This window comes from Mus caroli, chromosome 5, assembly GCF_900094665.2.
Source record: "Mus caroli chromosome 5, CAROLI_EIJ_v1.1, whole genome shotgun sequence".
NCBI lineage: Eukaryota > Metazoa > Chordata > Mammalia > Rodentia > Muridae > Mus > Mus caroli.
In genome coordinates this window covers 46,814,832-46,833,471 of record NC_034574.1, presented here as the reverse complement: position 1 = coordinate 46,833,471, position 18,640 = coordinate 46,814,832, and the positions used below count along the sequence as shown (strand labels likewise).

General features: G+C 43.9%; 1 protein-coding gene across 1 annotated transcript in view; it reads right to left on the bottom strand.

Annotated features, from left to right (window-relative positions):
- Nucleotides 1-12,325: 12,325 nt before the first annotated feature.
- Nucleotides 12,326-18,640, bottom strand: part of Anapc4 (anaphase promoting complex subunit 4) — a 33,476-nt gene continuing 27,161 nt past the window's right edge. The window contains exons 21-28 of the mRNA XM_021162022.1: nt 17,359-17,456; nt 16,690-16,751; nt 16,571-16,609; nt 16,376-16,477; nt 15,061-15,135; nt 14,036-14,209; nt 13,052-13,175; nt 12,326-12,675 (exon numbers count right to left, since the gene is read on the bottom strand). Coding sequence (XP_021017681.1) covers nt 12,451-12,675; nt 13,052-13,175; nt 14,036-14,209; nt 15,061-15,135; nt 16,376-16,477; nt 16,571-16,609; nt 16,690-16,751; nt 17,359-17,456 — 899 coding nt within the window. The 3' untranslated portion in view covers nt 12,326-12,450. The remainder of the gene's footprint in view (nt 12,676-13,051; nt 13,176-14,035; nt 14,210-15,060; nt 15,136-16,375; nt 16,478-16,570; nt 16,610-16,689; nt 16,752-17,358; nt 17,457-18,640) is intronic.

Here is an 18,640-nt window from a genome sequence, read left to right as displayed (position 1 = left end):
ACAGGAGCATTGTCTCAGAGGTACCCCAATTCTCTTATTCTAGACATCTCATGCTGTGCTGGTGACTATCTCTGGACCCCGCGAAGGACCTGCGGGAGACGCTGCAATCAAGCAGATTAGTATTTCTGCACTAAAGCCTTCCAATCTCCAGAAAGTCAATGCAGCCCTACAAATCATCTAAATTCAGGGATGGAGAGACGGTTCAGTGGTTGAGAGCATGTGCTGCTCTCGAGGAGGGCCCAGGTTCTTCCCATCACACTTAAATGGCAATTGCCAGCTAACTTTCAGAGTCCAGAGCCTTCTATAGCCCTGCTGAAGGCTTAGAGGACACACAGCATAGAGATTGTGGAAGTAGAAGACACTAAAGGACACACACACACACCCTGGCACTGCTCAGCCCAAGCCAAGAGCAGCCAAGGCAGTGGACCATACTGGCAAGAACTTCCTGCTATGGAGAGCATGAAGCTGCAGTTCTCTGGAGCAGGAGCTGCAGGCAGCAACAGTGGGAAGCTGGCCTGGGAGTTCAGGTCCACACCCAGTTAGAAAGCACACGGGGAATAGCAATTGATAAGCAGACAGCTTCTGGGTTACTCATATAAACAGAGGTGGGAAGCTAGCTCAGCTGAGGAGTCAGCAGTGTAAGCTTGAAGACTTGACTTCACTGCCTAGTGCCCACTGGGAAGGCAGAGACAGGCAGGTCTCTGTAGTTCATTACCCAGGCAGCATAGCAGGACCTGTGACCCCAGTGAGAGACCCTGCCTTACCTAAGGTGACCTCTGACCTCCACTGGCACACACACCCATGCATATGTACCTGCAAACACACATGCAGCCAAAAATGCTCATACCTATAAAATAAAATAAAGAAATCTAAAAGAAGTGTTGTTGTTTGTTTGTTTGCTTGTTTTCTTTAAGGAGCTTTACTGCTGGACTGTGTCCCCAGTCATTACTGGGTTTCACCCAGTGAGCATTGTGCAGCAGGCGTTTGGAATACATCAGTGAAGAAAATAATAAGAACTCTTGTTCTCACAGACAGACCTGAACTCAGATTCCAAGTAACATTGCGCACAGAGAGACCTGAACTCAGATTCCAAGTATCATTGCACAGAGAGACCTGAACTTGACTCAAAGTATCAATCATTGCACACAGAAGGACCTGAACTCGAATCAAAGTATCATTGCACACAGAGAGACCTGAACTCAGATTCCAAGTATCATTGCACAGAGAGACCTGAACTCGAATCAAAGTATCAATCATTGCACACAGAGAGACCTGAACTCAGTCAAAGTATCATTGCACACAGAGGTGCCTTGACTAGAAAGGCTGTGTGAAGTGAGGATGGCAGGGAGCCTGAAGAAGAAACCTGTTTTAAAGAAGGGTTCCAACGGAGCCCAAGAGTTAAAGGAAAAGAGGGCATGAAGGCAGCAGTGTAAGAGACAGGGTCCCTGGAAGAGGGCATAGCCAGGGCAGAGGCAGATGCAGAGACCAGGCTGACCCATGGCTGGAATGGAATACAGAAAGAGCAGAAAGAGGGGCGTATGGGCAGAAGGAGGAAGGATAGGCGACAGGTCACTCTGAGGTTGGCAGGCCCCCTGAGCACTCTGCTATTAAGATGAGAAAAGGAATCATTAGGGAGTCCTAAGTCCAGACCCTCTCAGGATTTGGAGTGTATTGTGAGTTTTGAATGATTATTGGGGTCGCCTATCAGATTTAGAGGGTGAGGTTGAGCTGTAAGTTTCATGTAGTAGTAGTAGTAGTGTGTCTATGTGTCCGTGTGTCTGTGTGAATGCAGATGTCCCAGGTCATGCCTGTGAGATCAGATAGTAACTCTGGGAAATGGATTCTCTCCTTCCTCCATGGATTCCAGAGACCCAAACTCAGGCATCAGGCTTGTAGGGCAAACACATCTTGCTTGTAAGTGCAGTGCCCATACTGTGAGCTCAGAATTGTAAGCCGGTCAGCTAAGAGTCTGAAGAGAGGTCAGGACCTGGGCTTCTACACCAGCACTTCCCAGTTTATTTAAATTATCAGTATAATGAATTTGTTGGATACTCAGCCTTTGGAGGGGTTCATTTATTATTCATGTATTGACCTTATCATGAACACCAACATAAAACAGATTCTTCCTGCAGTGGGCCCTCCCTGTGTCCTCGCTTTTTCCCTTCTGAAAACACAGGCGTGACAGTGACATTGCTTGCTGCTGGTCTCAGAGCTGGAGTCTTGGGGAGTTTCAGCGTCCAGAGAAAGAAAAGTTTGGAAAGAAAACACAGGCTTCAAATTGTGGAGAATTCTCTTTGTTAATTGTTATTTATTCATTCATTCTTTTACCTACCTATTTAGCAGTACTGGGATTGAACCAGGGCCCTATCAATGCTTTTATTTTAAACACTTTTTCTTACTAATGCAAGACGGCAAATGTAATAAGACTAACAGTTACCAAAAATCAAGATAAATAATAATGATGGTGTTAAAAGATGGGTTTTTGTTTGTTTGTTTGTTTAAGTAATAGAAGTAAAAGGAGAAAGGAGAAGTAATGTCGGGCTTGCAAATGTTAAGTGCCATCCGCAAGCATCATGAGGGGCAGGCTGCACGGGCTAGAGTCGTTTATGCAGATGAACTAATGTCGACCTCTAGCGGTCAGATGAATTTCTGCACTGGCCCCTTTGTTAGGCACAAGGGCTGCTGTTGCCCCGCCCCCCGTTTTTTTTTTTTGTTTTTTGTTTTTTGTTTTTTTTTTTCCTCTAGCCTCTAATACTCAGCCTACCCTTCGGTTCTGATGACCAGATGTATCAAATCTGATTTTAACATAATCAAGTGTTCAGTAATCTCAAATTTGCTGTTTGGCTCTGCATCATGAGCCTAACCTTGTAAGGCCGATCCACCATGCGTCAAGCACAGAACCTCAGCAATAAAGCAACTGAGCCCAGACAGCACGGTAGTTAGATGTTTAACTGGGACTTAAACTTTGATATCCTCACTCCGAGCCACAAGTTTTTCCATTTACACTGCTGCAGCCACTGAAAGAGAGGTGTTATCTATTCATCTAAAGTACAAATAAATGTCACGTGGGTGGAGAGGCACACAAGTAACCGTGTAAGTGGAGAAGTCACACTGCCTCTGGCCAGCTGTATGACACGGGCTTTGAGGGCCTGAATCACATAAGTTCAGTAGTGCTATAGTTTGTGACTAACGTGATATTGTAAAGTCAGGATGTGCCAGAACTGGAGGTTGGAGTTAGGGTGCCTCTTTATGAACCAGGCTGGGACCCAGTCCCTAATGTGTATTTTATATTCCTAAACACACTGGAGAGACAAGCAACGTTCTGGGAGACAGATGACATGCGGAGGAATTTCTCAGCTATGAACACCCTATTTAACATCCCAGTGACCCCAAACCTGAGTGTCTTTGAGTATCATACTTTCATATAGTGCTGGCCCCAAAGTTCCTCCCTTCAGTTTTGTAAACACTCCCTGCAGAGTATGACTTGGTACAATCTCTTTTTTTTAAAACACTATTGATGTCTGCTTTGTGATCCACTCCTAGGTACCCAACAGAAATGGCCATGGATGTTAACCAAATACATCTACCATGAATACCATGGCTGTTTTATTCCTAATAGCCCCAATGTGGAATCAACCCGATGCCCATCAGTAAAGCGCGGGGGGGGGGGGGGGGGTGGAGCTGAGAACAAGTATTTCAGAAAGAAGAACAAAAGAGCAATGAGATTTAAAAAAAAAAAAATTAAAAAAAGGTAGGTATCCTGGCTAGTTTTGTTTTGTTTGTTTGTTTTGCTTTTTTGTCAATTTAACCCAAGTCAACTTACCTAGTGTGGTGGTTTGAAAGGAAATGTCCCCCATAGGCTCACAGGCAGGAAGTGGCACTATTAGGAGATGTGGCCTTGCTGTCATGGGTGTGGCTTTATTGGAGGAAGTGTGTCACCGCCTCCTGCTGCCTGAGGATTGTCACCAAGTAGAACTCTCAGCTCCTTCTCCGGCACCCTGTCTGCCTGCACACCACCATGCTTCCCCCGTGATGATAACGGACTAAACCTCTGAAACTGTAAGCCAGCCCCAATGAAATGTTCTAAAATAGTTGCTATGGTCATGGCGTCTCCTCACAGGAATAGAAACTCAAACTAAGGCACCTGGGAATAACTTCAACTAAGAAAATGTCTCCCTCGGATTAGCTGTAGGCAAACCTAACAGGGCATTTTCTCGACTAATGATATGGAGAAGTCGAGCCCTCTGTGGGGGTGGCACCCCTGGACTTGTGCTCCTGACTGGCATATAAGGAAGCAAGCTGAGCAAGTCAGGAGGAGCACCCTAGTAAGCAGCACCCCTCCATGGCTTCTGCTTCAGCTCCTGCCTCAAGATTCCTGCCCTGACTTCACGGAGGACTGTAATGTAATGTGGTACTGTTCGCAGAAATAAACCCTTTTCTCTCCCACATTATTTTCAGTCATGTTGTCTTATCCCAGCAATAGAAACCCTAAGACAGTAGGGCAACAAGTGTTTAAAAGTAAGAGAAGCTGTTTGTATGATGCAGCAGTTTGGATGAGATGATGTCCCTATAAGTCACAGGCATTTGGATACTTGGTCCCAAGTTAGTGGCTGTTTCAGTGGTGGTGGGATTGGGAGGCGTGGCCTTGCTGGATGAAGTATATAACTGGGGGGTAGGCTCTTAGGTTTCAAGAGACACACCATTTTGAGTTCTGTCTGTTTCCTACTTGAAGTTCAAGATGTGAACTCTCAGCTGTCCCTGCCACCATGTCTTCCCCTGCTGTCCCCACCATAACGGACCTTAAACCTCTGGAACTATAAGCACAAAATAAATTATTCTATAACCTGTCATAGTCATGGTATTTAATGATATCAATAGAAAAGCAATTAATACATATGAATACATAGAAAGGAGAGAACAGAGAGAAAAAAAACAAAGGAAGTCCCACAAAATTTTTTTTGAAAACTTTTATTGTAGCAAAAGCAGTCTTAAAAATAAAGTTTAGACAGCTGGAGAGATGGCTCAGCGGTTAAGAGCACTGACTGCTCTTCCGAAGGTCCTGAGTTCAAATCCCAGCAACCACATGGTGGCTCACAACCATCCATAACAAGATCTGGTGCCCTCTTCTGGAGTGTCTGAAGACAGGTACAGTGTACTTACATATAATAAATAAATAAATAAACAAATCTTTTTTTAAAAAGTAAAGTTTATAGCTATCAAAGGCTACATTTTTAAAAACTCAGATGGATGGGGAGAACGGTTCAGGGGTAGAACACTTGCCTACCATGAATAAGGCCCAGAGGTTGCCTATAAGCACAGACACAATAAAAGCAGAAAGATGCCAAATAAACAAACTAGTATTTCAGCCCAGGATATACCTACCGTGCAGATGAATTACCAATACAGAATAAAGACCAGGGCAAATGCTGGGCCTGGTGTTGTTATGCCTACAACCCTGGCACATTGAGGCTGAGGCAGGAACGGCTCAAATCTGGGGCCAGCCTGAGAGACCCAATGAGTCTCATCAAAACAAAACAATTTCAAAAACAAAAACCACAGCAGAAGTAACTGGGAGACTTTAAAAAAAAAATTAAAACAAAGTGAATTCTTCAAATAGATAAAATTGGCACACCTATACCTAGACTAAGTTTAAAAAGGATGAACATTCATTTAAACCAGATACGAGGAAGGCAAGACAACAATAGAATTCACAGAAATACAAAGGAGCATCTAAGGTGTTTATTTTTTTAAGGATTTATTTATTTATGTATATGAGTACACTGCAGCTGTACGGATGGTTGTGAGCCATCATGTGGTTGCTGGGAATTTGAATTCAGGACCTTTGGACTAGTGCTCTTAACCGCTGAGCCATCTCTCCAGCCCGTTTAAGGTGGTAATAAGTGCAGTAAATCCAGCTGATAACCTAGAAGGGGGGGACCCATTCCTGGACGTGGATTTCTCACCAGGATTCTGATATTGATGGTGTTTGTCAATTTGACTGGATCCAAAATAAACTAAGAGATAAGTGCCTGGGTTCACCAGTCAGGGTTTTCTTGAGATTATTTGCAGTGGGGAAGACCCACTCTAAGTGTGGGTGGGGCCTTTGGGTTGCCAGGTAGATGAGAGGCATAGTAAGGGGAGAGCGTCTCTTTTTGCCCCACTGCCTGCACAACTTCCTGGCAAGTTCATCTACTGTGGTTGTTGGACTAAGAAAGGCCCCCATAGACTCATGAGTTTGAATGTTTAGCCCGTATGTGTATGTGTGTGTGTGTGTGTGTGTGTGTGTGTGTTGCCACATATACACACAGACACACATAAAATAGATGTAAATTAAACAATGTAAATGCCTGGGAGCAGAAGGCTCCACTGACGAATTCTGCCAAATGTACAAAGAAAACCTCTACCAATTCTTCCTCTGTTACTAACCAAAAATTGAAGAGAAAGTAATTCTTTCAAACTCATGCTACAGGGCAAGCATTACCTTGACAATACGGCCAAATACATAAACTACAAAAGGAGAAAACTGTAGGCCACTGACCACAGTGGACATAGATGGGACATTTTCACCAAAGCCACAGCAAATCAAGCCCAGCAACACAATCAATACATTATTCACCACAGTTAAGTGGGATCTATACTAAGTGTGGCAGGACAACTCAACAAACACAAGCCAGTGAACAGGCTTCACCATAGTAGCCGGAGCATAGGATGCAGAAAAGCCACTTGGGGGGAACTCAACATCCCTTCATGATAAAAAATGTTCTCTGAACAATTAGGTATAGAAAGAAAGTGACTCAATGTGAAGACATATATAATACTCCAATGGCTGACATTGTGGGGAGCTGAAGGCTTTCTCTCTACAAAGTGCTAGAAGGTAAAGATGCCTATTTGTTTTTGTTCTTCTCCTCCTCTTCTTCTTTCCCCTACTCCTCCTCTTTCTCCTCCTCCTCCTCTTCCTCCTCCTCCTCCCCTCCCTCCTTCCCTTCCTTCTCTTCCTTCTCCTCCTTCTTCTCTTGCCTTTGCTGTTGCTGTGGTGGTGGTGTTGACTATGTCGTTGTTGTTTTGAGACAGGATCTCGAAGCCCTGGTTAGCCTTAAACTCATAGAGATCCACCTGCTTCTGCCTCCTGAGTGCTGGCATTGGAATACCATGCCTGGCTAGGGGTCTCTATGTCCACTGCTCTTCCTCAGCCCAGCAATGGAACTCCGAACCAGGACACTAAAGCAAGAGAAAGAAATAAAGGGCATAAAGGCCATAACATCAGAAGGCAATTGTCACTGTTGGCAGATGATTCAGTATAATGTATGGAAATAAAACCCTGAAGAGTCCAAATGGGGGTGGCAACAAAGAAACAAAGAAAGAAAGAAGGAAAACTGTTGAACTAATAAACTGATAGTGATAAACTGGGCCCCATGTGTGATCAGCAGTGCATTAAAGATATGAGGCAGGAGAGTAACCATCAACAGTTGTTTCCCAGGGTCCTCAGTGACAGCTACTGCTTCTAGGTCTGGAAACAAATCAGAACTGGCTCCAACTCTATCACAGGCCAGGATCACTGAGAGGATGGTAGGGTGTCAGAAGCCCCATGCTACCTCTGGAGTTGACTGAAAGGCAATGCCCTGCTGTGTAGGTCCTTTGCTCTCATCCTGTGGTCTTTATCACCATCAGTGTCTGCTACAGGCACCGGCAGGGCAGGCAGTGTAGGGCTGAAGAACAGATTTGCTCTGGTCTCCAGGGCTTAGATTCCAGCCTTGCCTCGTGAGGCACAGTAAGTGGCTTTCTAATCTCATTTTTCAGTGACCTCAGCACCCAATCCATCGCCACCCTCTCCATTACTGTTGCACTGTTTTGGGTGACCGTAACTGCCACACACCCTTGGTGAATTTACATTATCATTCTAAAGTGACTTTCCAATCTGTCCACTCTTGCTCTGATAACTTTTGCCCTGGAGGGGTTGGGGAGGGAGAGGACAATGGGCCATCTACCTTTTGCCCACCTAGGGTCCCAATGACAAACTGAGGTCAGATTCCACCCTCTAGGGAACTGATGGGTTTCTGGGGCTTATTTACAAAGCATGGATGAGGGGTTACCGACCAAAGCAGCCACTGAGAACTTTTTGGCCGGCATTGCTGACTTCCCCATGGCTGCATAGATGGAGCCCTACTTACCCAGCCTTCCTAGCGTATATATACTTTAGCCCATCCTCAAGACCTCGTGCTATTAGGGCAAACATTCGTACAACGTCCTGGGAGGCATGGCTGGACACTCGGAGTTCCCATGACCATCTCCACGGCCTCCCGTGCGGGAGCACCAATCATCAGCAAGCAGTGATGGTCTTTTACAAGGGGCACAGCTTACCCTTTGGACTTGGCTGAGGACAGCGCTATTCAGTAACTCTCAATGAGACCACGGTTTCTATGTCAGAAAACAACTGCACTTGCCGCTCTTGAACCACCTGCCAGCACCTGCCCCATGTGCCCTTCCGGTCAGGAGGAAGAGACCTGTGCTTTGCCTTGAGGCTGATCTTACCAGTGTCGATCTTGACCCTTCCTTTCCCAGTCGAGGCTTTCACTCGCAACATTCCCCTTTCTCTAAAATGGCCACTCTTCATTTATTGATGGTTGAATATAGATTAGCATCACCGCCGTTCAAGAAAAAGCTCCCTGATATCACAGTCATCTCTGGCTACCATTGGCTTCTCTGCTTCCCTTACCCATAGCTGCCTACCCATGATTCCTTTCCCTTAGCTCACCTCTCTCCAGCCCCAACGCTCCTGCAGATGTGTCACCCACATCACCATGTATGTGCAGCTTTTCTGAGACAAAAGCCCACTTTGACCTTACCTTTCTCCACTTTCCAGCAGCAGCACGTAGTGTGCTTGACTTCTCTAGCCTGACAGAATCTGTCACTCAGGTCTTCTCCCCAGCTCTGATGGCGTGTGTCTTCAGCTCTTGCAGAGGAGAAAATGATCTTGTATTGTATAGGGCCAGAGGGCAGTGGCTGCAGCCCTTTGCTGCCCACAGACACGTAGAGAAGCTGACCCCATCCCCATGAGAAGAGACCCCTCACACCTCTTCCTGTCACAGTGGGCACAGCAAGCAGAGATGTGGGGAAAGGAGGTACCTATGTGGCTACAGGTTTTACAGCTCCCCTGACATGTCTGCAGGGAGGAGTGTGGTTTATAGCGTCTGCCCATTCATCCCATCTCACTCCCAAGTACCCAGCTTTACCATCTAAACTGTGGCAAGAAATACAACTTAACAATAATGTCCACTCACTAACAGGAGTCAGTAATGCAGAAATGAAGAAAAGTCGTCCCTAAAGCTTTTAGTCTTGGAGAACAGGCAAACCTTGTAAATTTGATGGCGGGCCACGCACACAATAAGCTTACCTTCTCATTTTAGCTTTGAAAACATTAACAAGCTAGTAAACACTAGTTTCATCTCAGGTCTTGTCATGGGGCAGATTTATCATCCGTACAACAGTAAGTACACATCACCCTTTGTGTCTTGGGGCCCCGAGTTCAGTTTGACTGCACACACCAGAGGAAAGGTGACATTTATGAACTGTAATGGCTTATCAGCAGCATGAGCGTACAGATCCGACTCGGCAGCCACTACTCAGTGGAACATAATCTTGTTAGGGCTGAAATGGGGCCCGAAGGGATTCATTTCTACATGCTGCAGTGCATAAAGAGAGTTGAGGTACAATTATGCCTCCATCATTTAAACAGATTTATAGATGTGTGAGCGTCTTGCATGTGTAATTAACTTCCAGTTAGGATCATTTCGTAAGAACAAGAAATAATTTCCAATGTCTGTAAGGGAACAGTTTATGTCCTTACAGCTACGAAATTTAATTTCTAAAAAAACAGCTTTCAAAGAAAGTAGTTCTCAGCCTTGAGACAGACTTTATCATATGCTGAGTGTGTGGAATAAGAGTGAAAACCATAAATTTGCAGCTGCATTCACTAACTGGGGAAAACCTGATGTGAGCAGTGTGCTTGGTGGAAAACCTTGGTCTAGAAAGAAGAGAAACAGAACCATATAAACTAAACCTACGGCCTCCCTACCACGCTCACGATGCAGTTCCTACGATTAGCGACTTGACAGGTATCTAGCTGGGAGTCTGAATGTGGAATGCCCTGTCTCCCTGTTTCAGCTAATGATGGATGCTCTGGGGGTCAGGAGGTGGCGGCCTCTGGGCCCTGTAGCCTGGCTCAGCACTCCGCTGTAACGTAACCATGTGCTTCTCCTTTCCACCATCATGGGCATGACAGAGTAGGTCTATTGCCTGGCCTTCCTGTTCATGCCGTGGGGAACTGTGAGCCAATACAAACCTGTCCCCTGGTCAGTTGTTTCTTCTGGGTATGTTGTCACAGCAGCAAGGAAGCAACCAGTACTGGCTATAGCGGAACATGTCGTAATTTTGTTGTTGTTGTTTGTTTTCCAGACAGGGTTTCTCTGTGTAGCCCTGGCTGTCCTGGAACTCACTCTGTAGACCAGACTGGCCTCGAACTCAGAAATCCACCTGCCTCTGCCTCCCAAGTGCTGGGACTAAAGGCGTGCGCCACCACTGCCCGGCTATCGTACGTTTTTTTAAAAAGATATTTCACATGTATGAGTTTTAAGTGTATGTATCTATGTGTACCATGTCTGAGCCTAGTGCCTGTAGAGGCCACAGAGGGCATCAGATCCCGTGGAACTGGATTAGAGAGTCATGAGCCCCAATATGGGTGCTGGGAACTGAGCCTAGATTCTCTGCAAAAACAGCCAGTGATGATGATGATGATTATGTTGTGCTCTTTATTGACAAAAATAATAACTTTAAAAAAGACAACTACTGTTGATCAATAAATATGCCTTCTTTTCTGTGCTGGTGTGTGCTTCCCCCCAGGCTGTCTGAAAACCACTACAGTAGGGCCTAAGAAAAACTGCCGTGTCTAACACCAGTGGAACCCTGGCCATCTCTCCGATGGCCTTCCAGGGGGCAGAGTGAGCAAGTGCAGTCCACAGCCCAGAAATCACAAGGGCTTCCAAGGCCTGAAATTCAGTCCCCTTGAACCTAGTCTCGAGCGGCAGGCAAGCTGCGGCTAGCTTATGGTGACACGTCACTCTGGATCTCATGACAGCCAGTTATCTTAATGGCTGAGCTATTTTTCCATCCCCTATGTTGTACTCTTTATACTGGGGGAGCTAAAGTTGGACCACAGTGAATTTTAAGGTCTGACTGGCTACACAGTGAGACCTTATCTCAAAAACAAAAACACGCTAGGTGATAGTGGCTCACACCTTTAATCTCTGTGAGTCTGAAACCAGTCTGGTCTACAGAGCTAATCCCAGGACATCCAAGGCTATACAGAGAAACCCTGTCTGGAAAAAGAAAACAAAATTTAAAAAGCCAAATCAAACCAACCAACCAAAAACAGTTTCTGGACTACATATTTCTCATGAGGTCATTTCTGATTTTATATCTTCTTTGCTACCACACTGTAAGATTTTATGACCCCAGAAGTATAATCCTGTGCACTAGTTTCTGGTACTCTATAAGAACCTCCACCCTCTCCAAAAACAAAACCCCGACATGGCAGACAATCAAAACAAGAGGCTGGTTGATGGCAAGGCTATAGATGATTGTCACAACTTCAAAATGTGCCACTGAAACGAACTATCTCCTAGTGAACTCATGACATCCAATTCTAGCTACAGCAGCTTTTAACAGTAAGTACTTAGCATGGTGACTAACTGGACATCCCCCAAAGTACAAAACTACTAGATTAGCTCACATATATAAATTCTGCTTTTTATATATAACCACAGACCCAAGGTAATACTTCATGGTGTCCCTTTGAACTTAGACTCAACTATTCTGATTTTAAAAGATGGAATATTTTGGCATGTGATGAGTATAAAATTTTCAAGACTACGATGGGAAGGAAATAAAACTACAAAGCCAGAACACACACACACACACACACACACCGAGACAAGTAATTATTTAAATTAAGTATTTTTTAAAAATACCTGAAACACACCCAAATTCTATTTAAACTTAGTTCAGGCTCACCTTGAACTCTCTCCAGCCTCCTGCCCGAGGTTCCTGAGGCCGGAGGTTCCTGAGTGCTCAATCACAAGCACTCTATTCAAATGCACTGCTCCGCAACAGGAATAAGGAGAGACCCTTTTGACAGGAATGACTTGCCTGGCTCTTTGGATCAAAGCTGTGTTTGTTTTCTTTAAACACTGGCTCTGCACGGTATGAGGGAAAAAACCCAGCAAGAAAGGGGTCTGCCACAATGACACTCCTCCACAAGGATGGAACAGAGTATGAAAAAATAAAATTTACCATTTATTTCTTTGATACACAGACAACTCAATGTGACCGATACATTCTTAGTCCACCCACTATGTCTTTTTGCCACATTAACTAACACAATGCTGTCAAACTGGGTCACGAGTCCAACTCAGGGTCAAGTTTCTCCACTTTGATGACTACGTCTGGGTCTAGGGCAGCAGCGTCTTGGTGAGCCTCTGTCTCTGACTCTGACAACACTTCTTCCTTGATCTTCACAGGCTTCCCGCCAGCCTCCTCCTCATCGTCTGAAGACTCGTCAAGCTCCCACTCATCATCAATGTCCATTTCAAACACCCTCACATGCCGGAGGTTTGAACTTAACTAACGAAAACAAGGACAGATGAACACTGTTTAAATGCACAGCTTAACAAATACAGCATGTATTGAGGAATTAAAATCAGAAGCTTAAAGGATGGCTTTACAGAGTTATATTCCTAATCATTTATCACAAAGCCACTCAACTCAGCTTTCACTTTATGTAAAATGACCTCTAAATAAAACAATTTATAAGATTAGCAAAATCCAGAGTTATTTTTACCTATTTAGTAAGCTTTGTCAGAATAAGAAACTAATACAGTTGAGGCTACTCCATGCTTATAGTTAGCAGAAACTATGAATCATAAAATGATTCACAAAGAAAGGCCTTGGATGCCTGCCAGGGAGCAAGGTCACATCCTGCACGGTCTGCAGTACTCACCACACAGGACACTTTTCGAAGGCCGTTTCCAGCAACATACTGCGCTCTCATGCTTTCTAGCAGCCTCCAGTGCTTCTCAAAGTGCATGGTGCGTGTGGGGATAATGCTGCCCTGCTCGTCAAGCCTACGGACAACAACCAGCAGTTAGAAGGATCTCTCCTGCCTGCAGTATCAGGAGGCTCTTCTAGTCACACTCATTCTCAATAGAATCCTAGCAGCCACCACAAAACAGCTGTGATAAGACAGTCTGTAAAATACTGTGATGCCAAACACATAGAATGTCACACTAGTTAAGGTTTGAATTCCTTTTCAACTGAAGTCACCTCTTAGGACAGGCATATACTCTGGAAACCCGTGAGGCCAGAGGATCACAAGCTACTGGCTACAGAATGAGTTCAAGACCAGCCTGGGCAACTTGGTAAGACTGTCTTAAATAAAAAGAGGGCTGGAGGGCTGTGTGTGGTGGCACAGGCCTTTAAAGACAGCACTCAGGAGGCAGAGGCATGCAGAGTCCTATGAATTCAAGGCCAGCCTAGTCTACCTCAGGAGTTCTAGGCTAGCCAAAGGTACACAGTGAAACCCTGTCTCAACAAAAAGGAAAAAAAAAAGCAAAAACACTGGAATACAGCACCATGGTAGAGTACCTTCTTAGCATGTGGGAAATCTAGGGTTCAATTTCTAGTATATCAACAATATAGAAATAAAAAACAAAAAAATACAAAGTAGGAATGTTTCCATTCAGCTGCCTCTCAATAGTTATCCTACTAAAACTAAAAAAAAAAAAAAATCTATTATATGGCATGCCTAAAACAATAAGAATCTTTGATTCATATTAAAATAGTTTCTAAACATGGCAGTGCACACTTTTAATCCCCAGAGGGAATGTGTCTTCTTATGTTCAAAATCAGCCTGGTCTACACAGCAAGACTACACAGGAAAGCCTCTTGCTCATTGAGGCCGCCAATCTCCTAAGGAGACACATACCTTGTGGAGTAAGTCCCAGTGAACTCATACTCGTCAGAATCTTCACTGTTATACACCAAGGACAGTGACAACTGAACCAAAATCCTGTCTCTCCCTTCACGTCCCATGGAGTCCTTAAGGATGACCGTGACAGTCTCATCGTCATAGAACTGGGCGTCTAGACAACTGTAAGAGCTAGGATCGAGATGTTCCAGTAAATCAAAATGACCACAACCACTAAGGAAACACTGCATGGATCACTTCATGCTGGCACAAGGCCATAAAAGTAATGTAAGACATTGACATTCTCTGCAAGGCAAATTATCTCATTAATTTCTATTAAAAAGATCACTAAATTACCTTCTGTACTAACTTTTCCCAATATAGCTAAATCTTAAAAATAGACAATCATGAGAAAAAAAAAAACTGTGAAGTTCATTCGCAGCTCTAAAAAACCTGACATCAACAGCTAGCCTGTGTCTACTAGTACTCATGAGTGACACCTCATGTTATATTCTGAAGGTGAAAATAAGATTTCACATGTGAAAAACAGACCTATCCCGGAAGCATCACTGAAACCACTGTGTGAGGAAACAGTGAGAAGGGACCAGCCAGTGCTCAGTGCTGGCTCTTCCTCCACAAAGCCTTGGGGCTGGCTTAGTTACCAGTGCCCCTCTGTACCCCTAAGAAAACCCAGGAGCTGACCACCACTTCACCCTGCTGCTGTAACAAAGCAACAGAAGTAACAAGGCTTTGGTAGCACAGGACATCTGTTTCCTGAGCCACATCACTTCGCTGGCTTAAAAGAATTACAGGAAAGCACAGCATGTAAAACACACAAATTCCTGTGGATGGTAAAGTTTTCACCAGTTCTAAGTAAAACAGCCTTTATGATAAAATGTGAAGAGCCCCGCTCCTCTGGAAGTGAGAGAACACTTCTGCCCTTACCATCTATGAGCCTGACACTCTCCTACCCAATAGCTAGGGTACACAGACACTGTTACCCAGGACCCGAGCCTGTCACGTAATCCAGGCTCAAGACTTACCTTCTTCTGACTTTGTCAGCTGAGGCATATGTGAAGCTCCCAAATTTAATACCAATTAGTCCATTACTTACAGATCTTGAAGAAAAAAGGGAATAAAGAAAACTTTATGAAACATTGTATAGTTTAAACAATAAACTTGGCAGCTGGAAAACATCACGCTCTTGCTACAGAATGCTGGGATTTAGACTACACATCCCAGGATAAAGCACCTTAGTTTAAAATCTCATAGTTATCAAAGTAGTTAGATACTTGCCAGGCAAAGTGGTGCATGCCTTTAATCACAGCACTGAGGAGGCAGAGGCAGGTGGGTCTCTGGGATTCCCAGGCCAGCCCAGTCTACACAGTAGGTTCTAGGACAGCCAGAGCTACAGAGTAAATTCTGTCTCAAGACAAACAAACAAACAAACAAACAAAAACAACAAAGAATGAAGTAGTTACTTAAAGGAGGATATAGGGGAGACCAAACTGTCTTTAAAGTGAGATTTAAGATGGTGATGGAGCCTGTGGTGGTGGCACACACCTCTAATCCCAGAACTGAGGAGGGTGAAGCACAGTTCTCTACAAACAGAGTTCTACACAGAGAAACCCTGTCTTGGAAAACAAAACAACAACAACAAAGTTGCTAATGAACTTTTTACTTGATTTTTCTTTAAAATTTCAAAGCAAGTTTTTGTGGACAGAGCCTCCCATTTACTGGAAAACATGTTAGCCTAAGACGAAAAGTCTTTCCAAAATGGACCCAAAACACAGTATTGAATGAGTTCTTCAGACAGAATCTTGATTCAGTTGTCAAGACTTTTTTTCTGACCTTAAAAAAAGTCAACATACAGTATCTACACATCATTTTAATCTAGAAGGAATCCTAGAAGCTTCTAAATCAGTATCATTTCCTTAGTGATGTGAAACTACAACTGAGAGCAGTTAAGGGACAAATGTAAAGGCAGGAGGTTAACGTCACTAAAACATGAACAGGTTGGCTTGGCAGTTAAAAGCACTTGTTGCTCTTCCAGGGGAGCAGAGTTCAGCTCCTAACACCCACACAGGGCAGGTTTTAACTGCCTGCAACTCCAGCTTCACGGGATCCCTCTTCTGGCCTCTGCAAACATACAGACATAATCACACTTACACACACACACACACACACACACATGCACACACACTCTCACACACACACACACACGCACACACACACATGGGTGGGGGGGGAAGGTAACACATTATTTAGAATAAAAAACAATGAAAGAGAAATTGTATGTTAATTGTTAAAAATAGTAAAATCTTATCTCTGTAATTCAAACTTCAGAGTAATACTTACTGGGAAATATCAGTATGTCTCCTTAAGATGCACATTTTATAAACCGAATCTTCTAAAATAGTAAAAAGAAGATAATGAAGATTCGAAGTTTTATTATTCCACCTAAGGAACAAAATTTAATGTAAGATATGGTATGAAGCTTCCTAGGGTAAAACACAGCTGTATTATCCATATAGGATTGGGAAGAACACTTACAGAAATGGGAATTTTAACAATCTTCGTGCACAGTCCATACTAAAACAACAAGAAAACAAAATGAGAAAAACTTATAATCATTGTTAAACTTATAGCTCACAATAGGTAAAGAGAATTACCTCCTAGCATCTTTATATAATGGAATGCAAATTGCTTGATTCATCGATCTTCCAATTACATCCTGTATAAGGTAAGATTTAAGACAAATTATTAGGGGTGGGATGCAGTTTGTGGTAAGAAATGTCTAGCCAGGAAGTGCAAAATGCTGGGTTTGACCCTGATCACACCCTACCCCCAACATGAAACAAAAAGAGAAAAAGAAAAAGACATAATTAGTGCACTTACATAAAGATACTCTACAGAAAAACGTGTGCCACTATTAAAAGTCTGGTTTTAAAAACATCCCTCTCATCAAACTTTGAGGTGAGATTCCTTAGTGACAGAATGGGAAGGAAGAGAGAGAGAGAACTCTGAGTTTTAAAGGAGCTGGCAGTGGGGCACAGGAAGGCACACACTTCTCACTAGCATCTCCACACCTACCACAGTAAAAACAAGACACAACACAACAGCCCTGAAACTAAAACTTCAAAAAACTAAGTGTTCTTGGAACAAATTCCTAAAGACACCAACACTTTCACTAGTCCACTTTTAAAATCTGTGTAAGGAATTAACAAGATGAACCATAAGAAACTACCCATTTTAATAATGAAAAACAGTTAATATTATGGTCACTTATGTAAGTGGGCCAAGACACTGCAGTTTTTCTCACTCCCACATTTCAGACTTACTGCTGGCTTTTGCAAACACTGATCAATAACGTTCTCCATCCGCCTCTTCACAAAATGCAATGATTTTCGAGGGTAATAAGGAAACAGCAAAGGACTTTCTGGATTCAAACAAAAACAGAAGCAAAGCAATAATTAGGAGGAAACATTGTTAGAACCAGCCCCGTGTACCCCATGGTGGAATTTATGATACCTCCATAGACCTCATTCAGAATGACCACAGCATCTGTATCCTATCACTACCCCTTCCAGCGGCTAAGCCCACCTCAGGACAGCTGGTCTGGTCCAGCCCAGTGCACTCATGCTGGTCTAACGGAGGAGCACGTAGGGAACCATGAGCATGTAGTGAAGCACTGCTCACCCCGCTCTAGTCTTTGCTGTGGAATGATGACAAGGGGCATCCAGTGCTACCTTGAGAGTATAGCATTAAAACAGAAACAAGAAATAAACTACTCTACACGAGTATCTTTTTGCTTCTTTAAAAGGCTACTTTACCAGTAGAAAGTGATGTAGAACTAGTGTTTTCCCCTTGCTGCTCTGTGAAATTCGTCTTTTTGTTTTGGTGTTTATTTTCAGTTACGTCCTCATGTGTGGGTCTGTACACATGTGTGCTGGTGCTTGCAACACGTCCTCTAGAGCCTGACTTACAGGCAGCTGTGAACCTCTGGTGTGGGTACTGGGAATCAAAATGAGGTCTTCTGCAAGATGGAAGCAGTTCTTAACTGAACTACAATTCCAACCCCTGTGAGACTGTTTCTGTTGTCAGTGCTGCTTACAACGACTATATGAAGTAAGCACTGAATTCTCCAGTTTACAGATCAAACAAAACATGCTTAGCAAGCTCACACAGCAATCGGGTATTAAAATGACTTCCCAGAGATCTGAGTGCCGAGTCTGACTCTGAAGCCCATTCCTCCATGGCTCTGCAGGCATCCCTACACACAACACCTTATACCTGGTATGCTGGCTAAAATGCAATTTAAACATTAGTCTGCTGTACTGGCTGGTTTTGTGTGTCAACTTGACATAAGCTGGAGTTATCACAGAGAAAGGAACCTCCCTCGAGGAAATGCCTCCATGAGATCCAGCTGTAAGGGATTTCCTCAATAGTGGTTACTTAGGGAGGGCCTATTGTGGGTGGTGCCATTCCCTGGGCTGGTAGTCTTGGGTTCTATAAGAAAGCAGGCTGATAGCCAAATGGATGGACCTGGAGGGCATCATCTTGAGTGAGGTAACACAATCACAAAGGAACTCACACAATATGTATTCACTGATAAGTGGATAT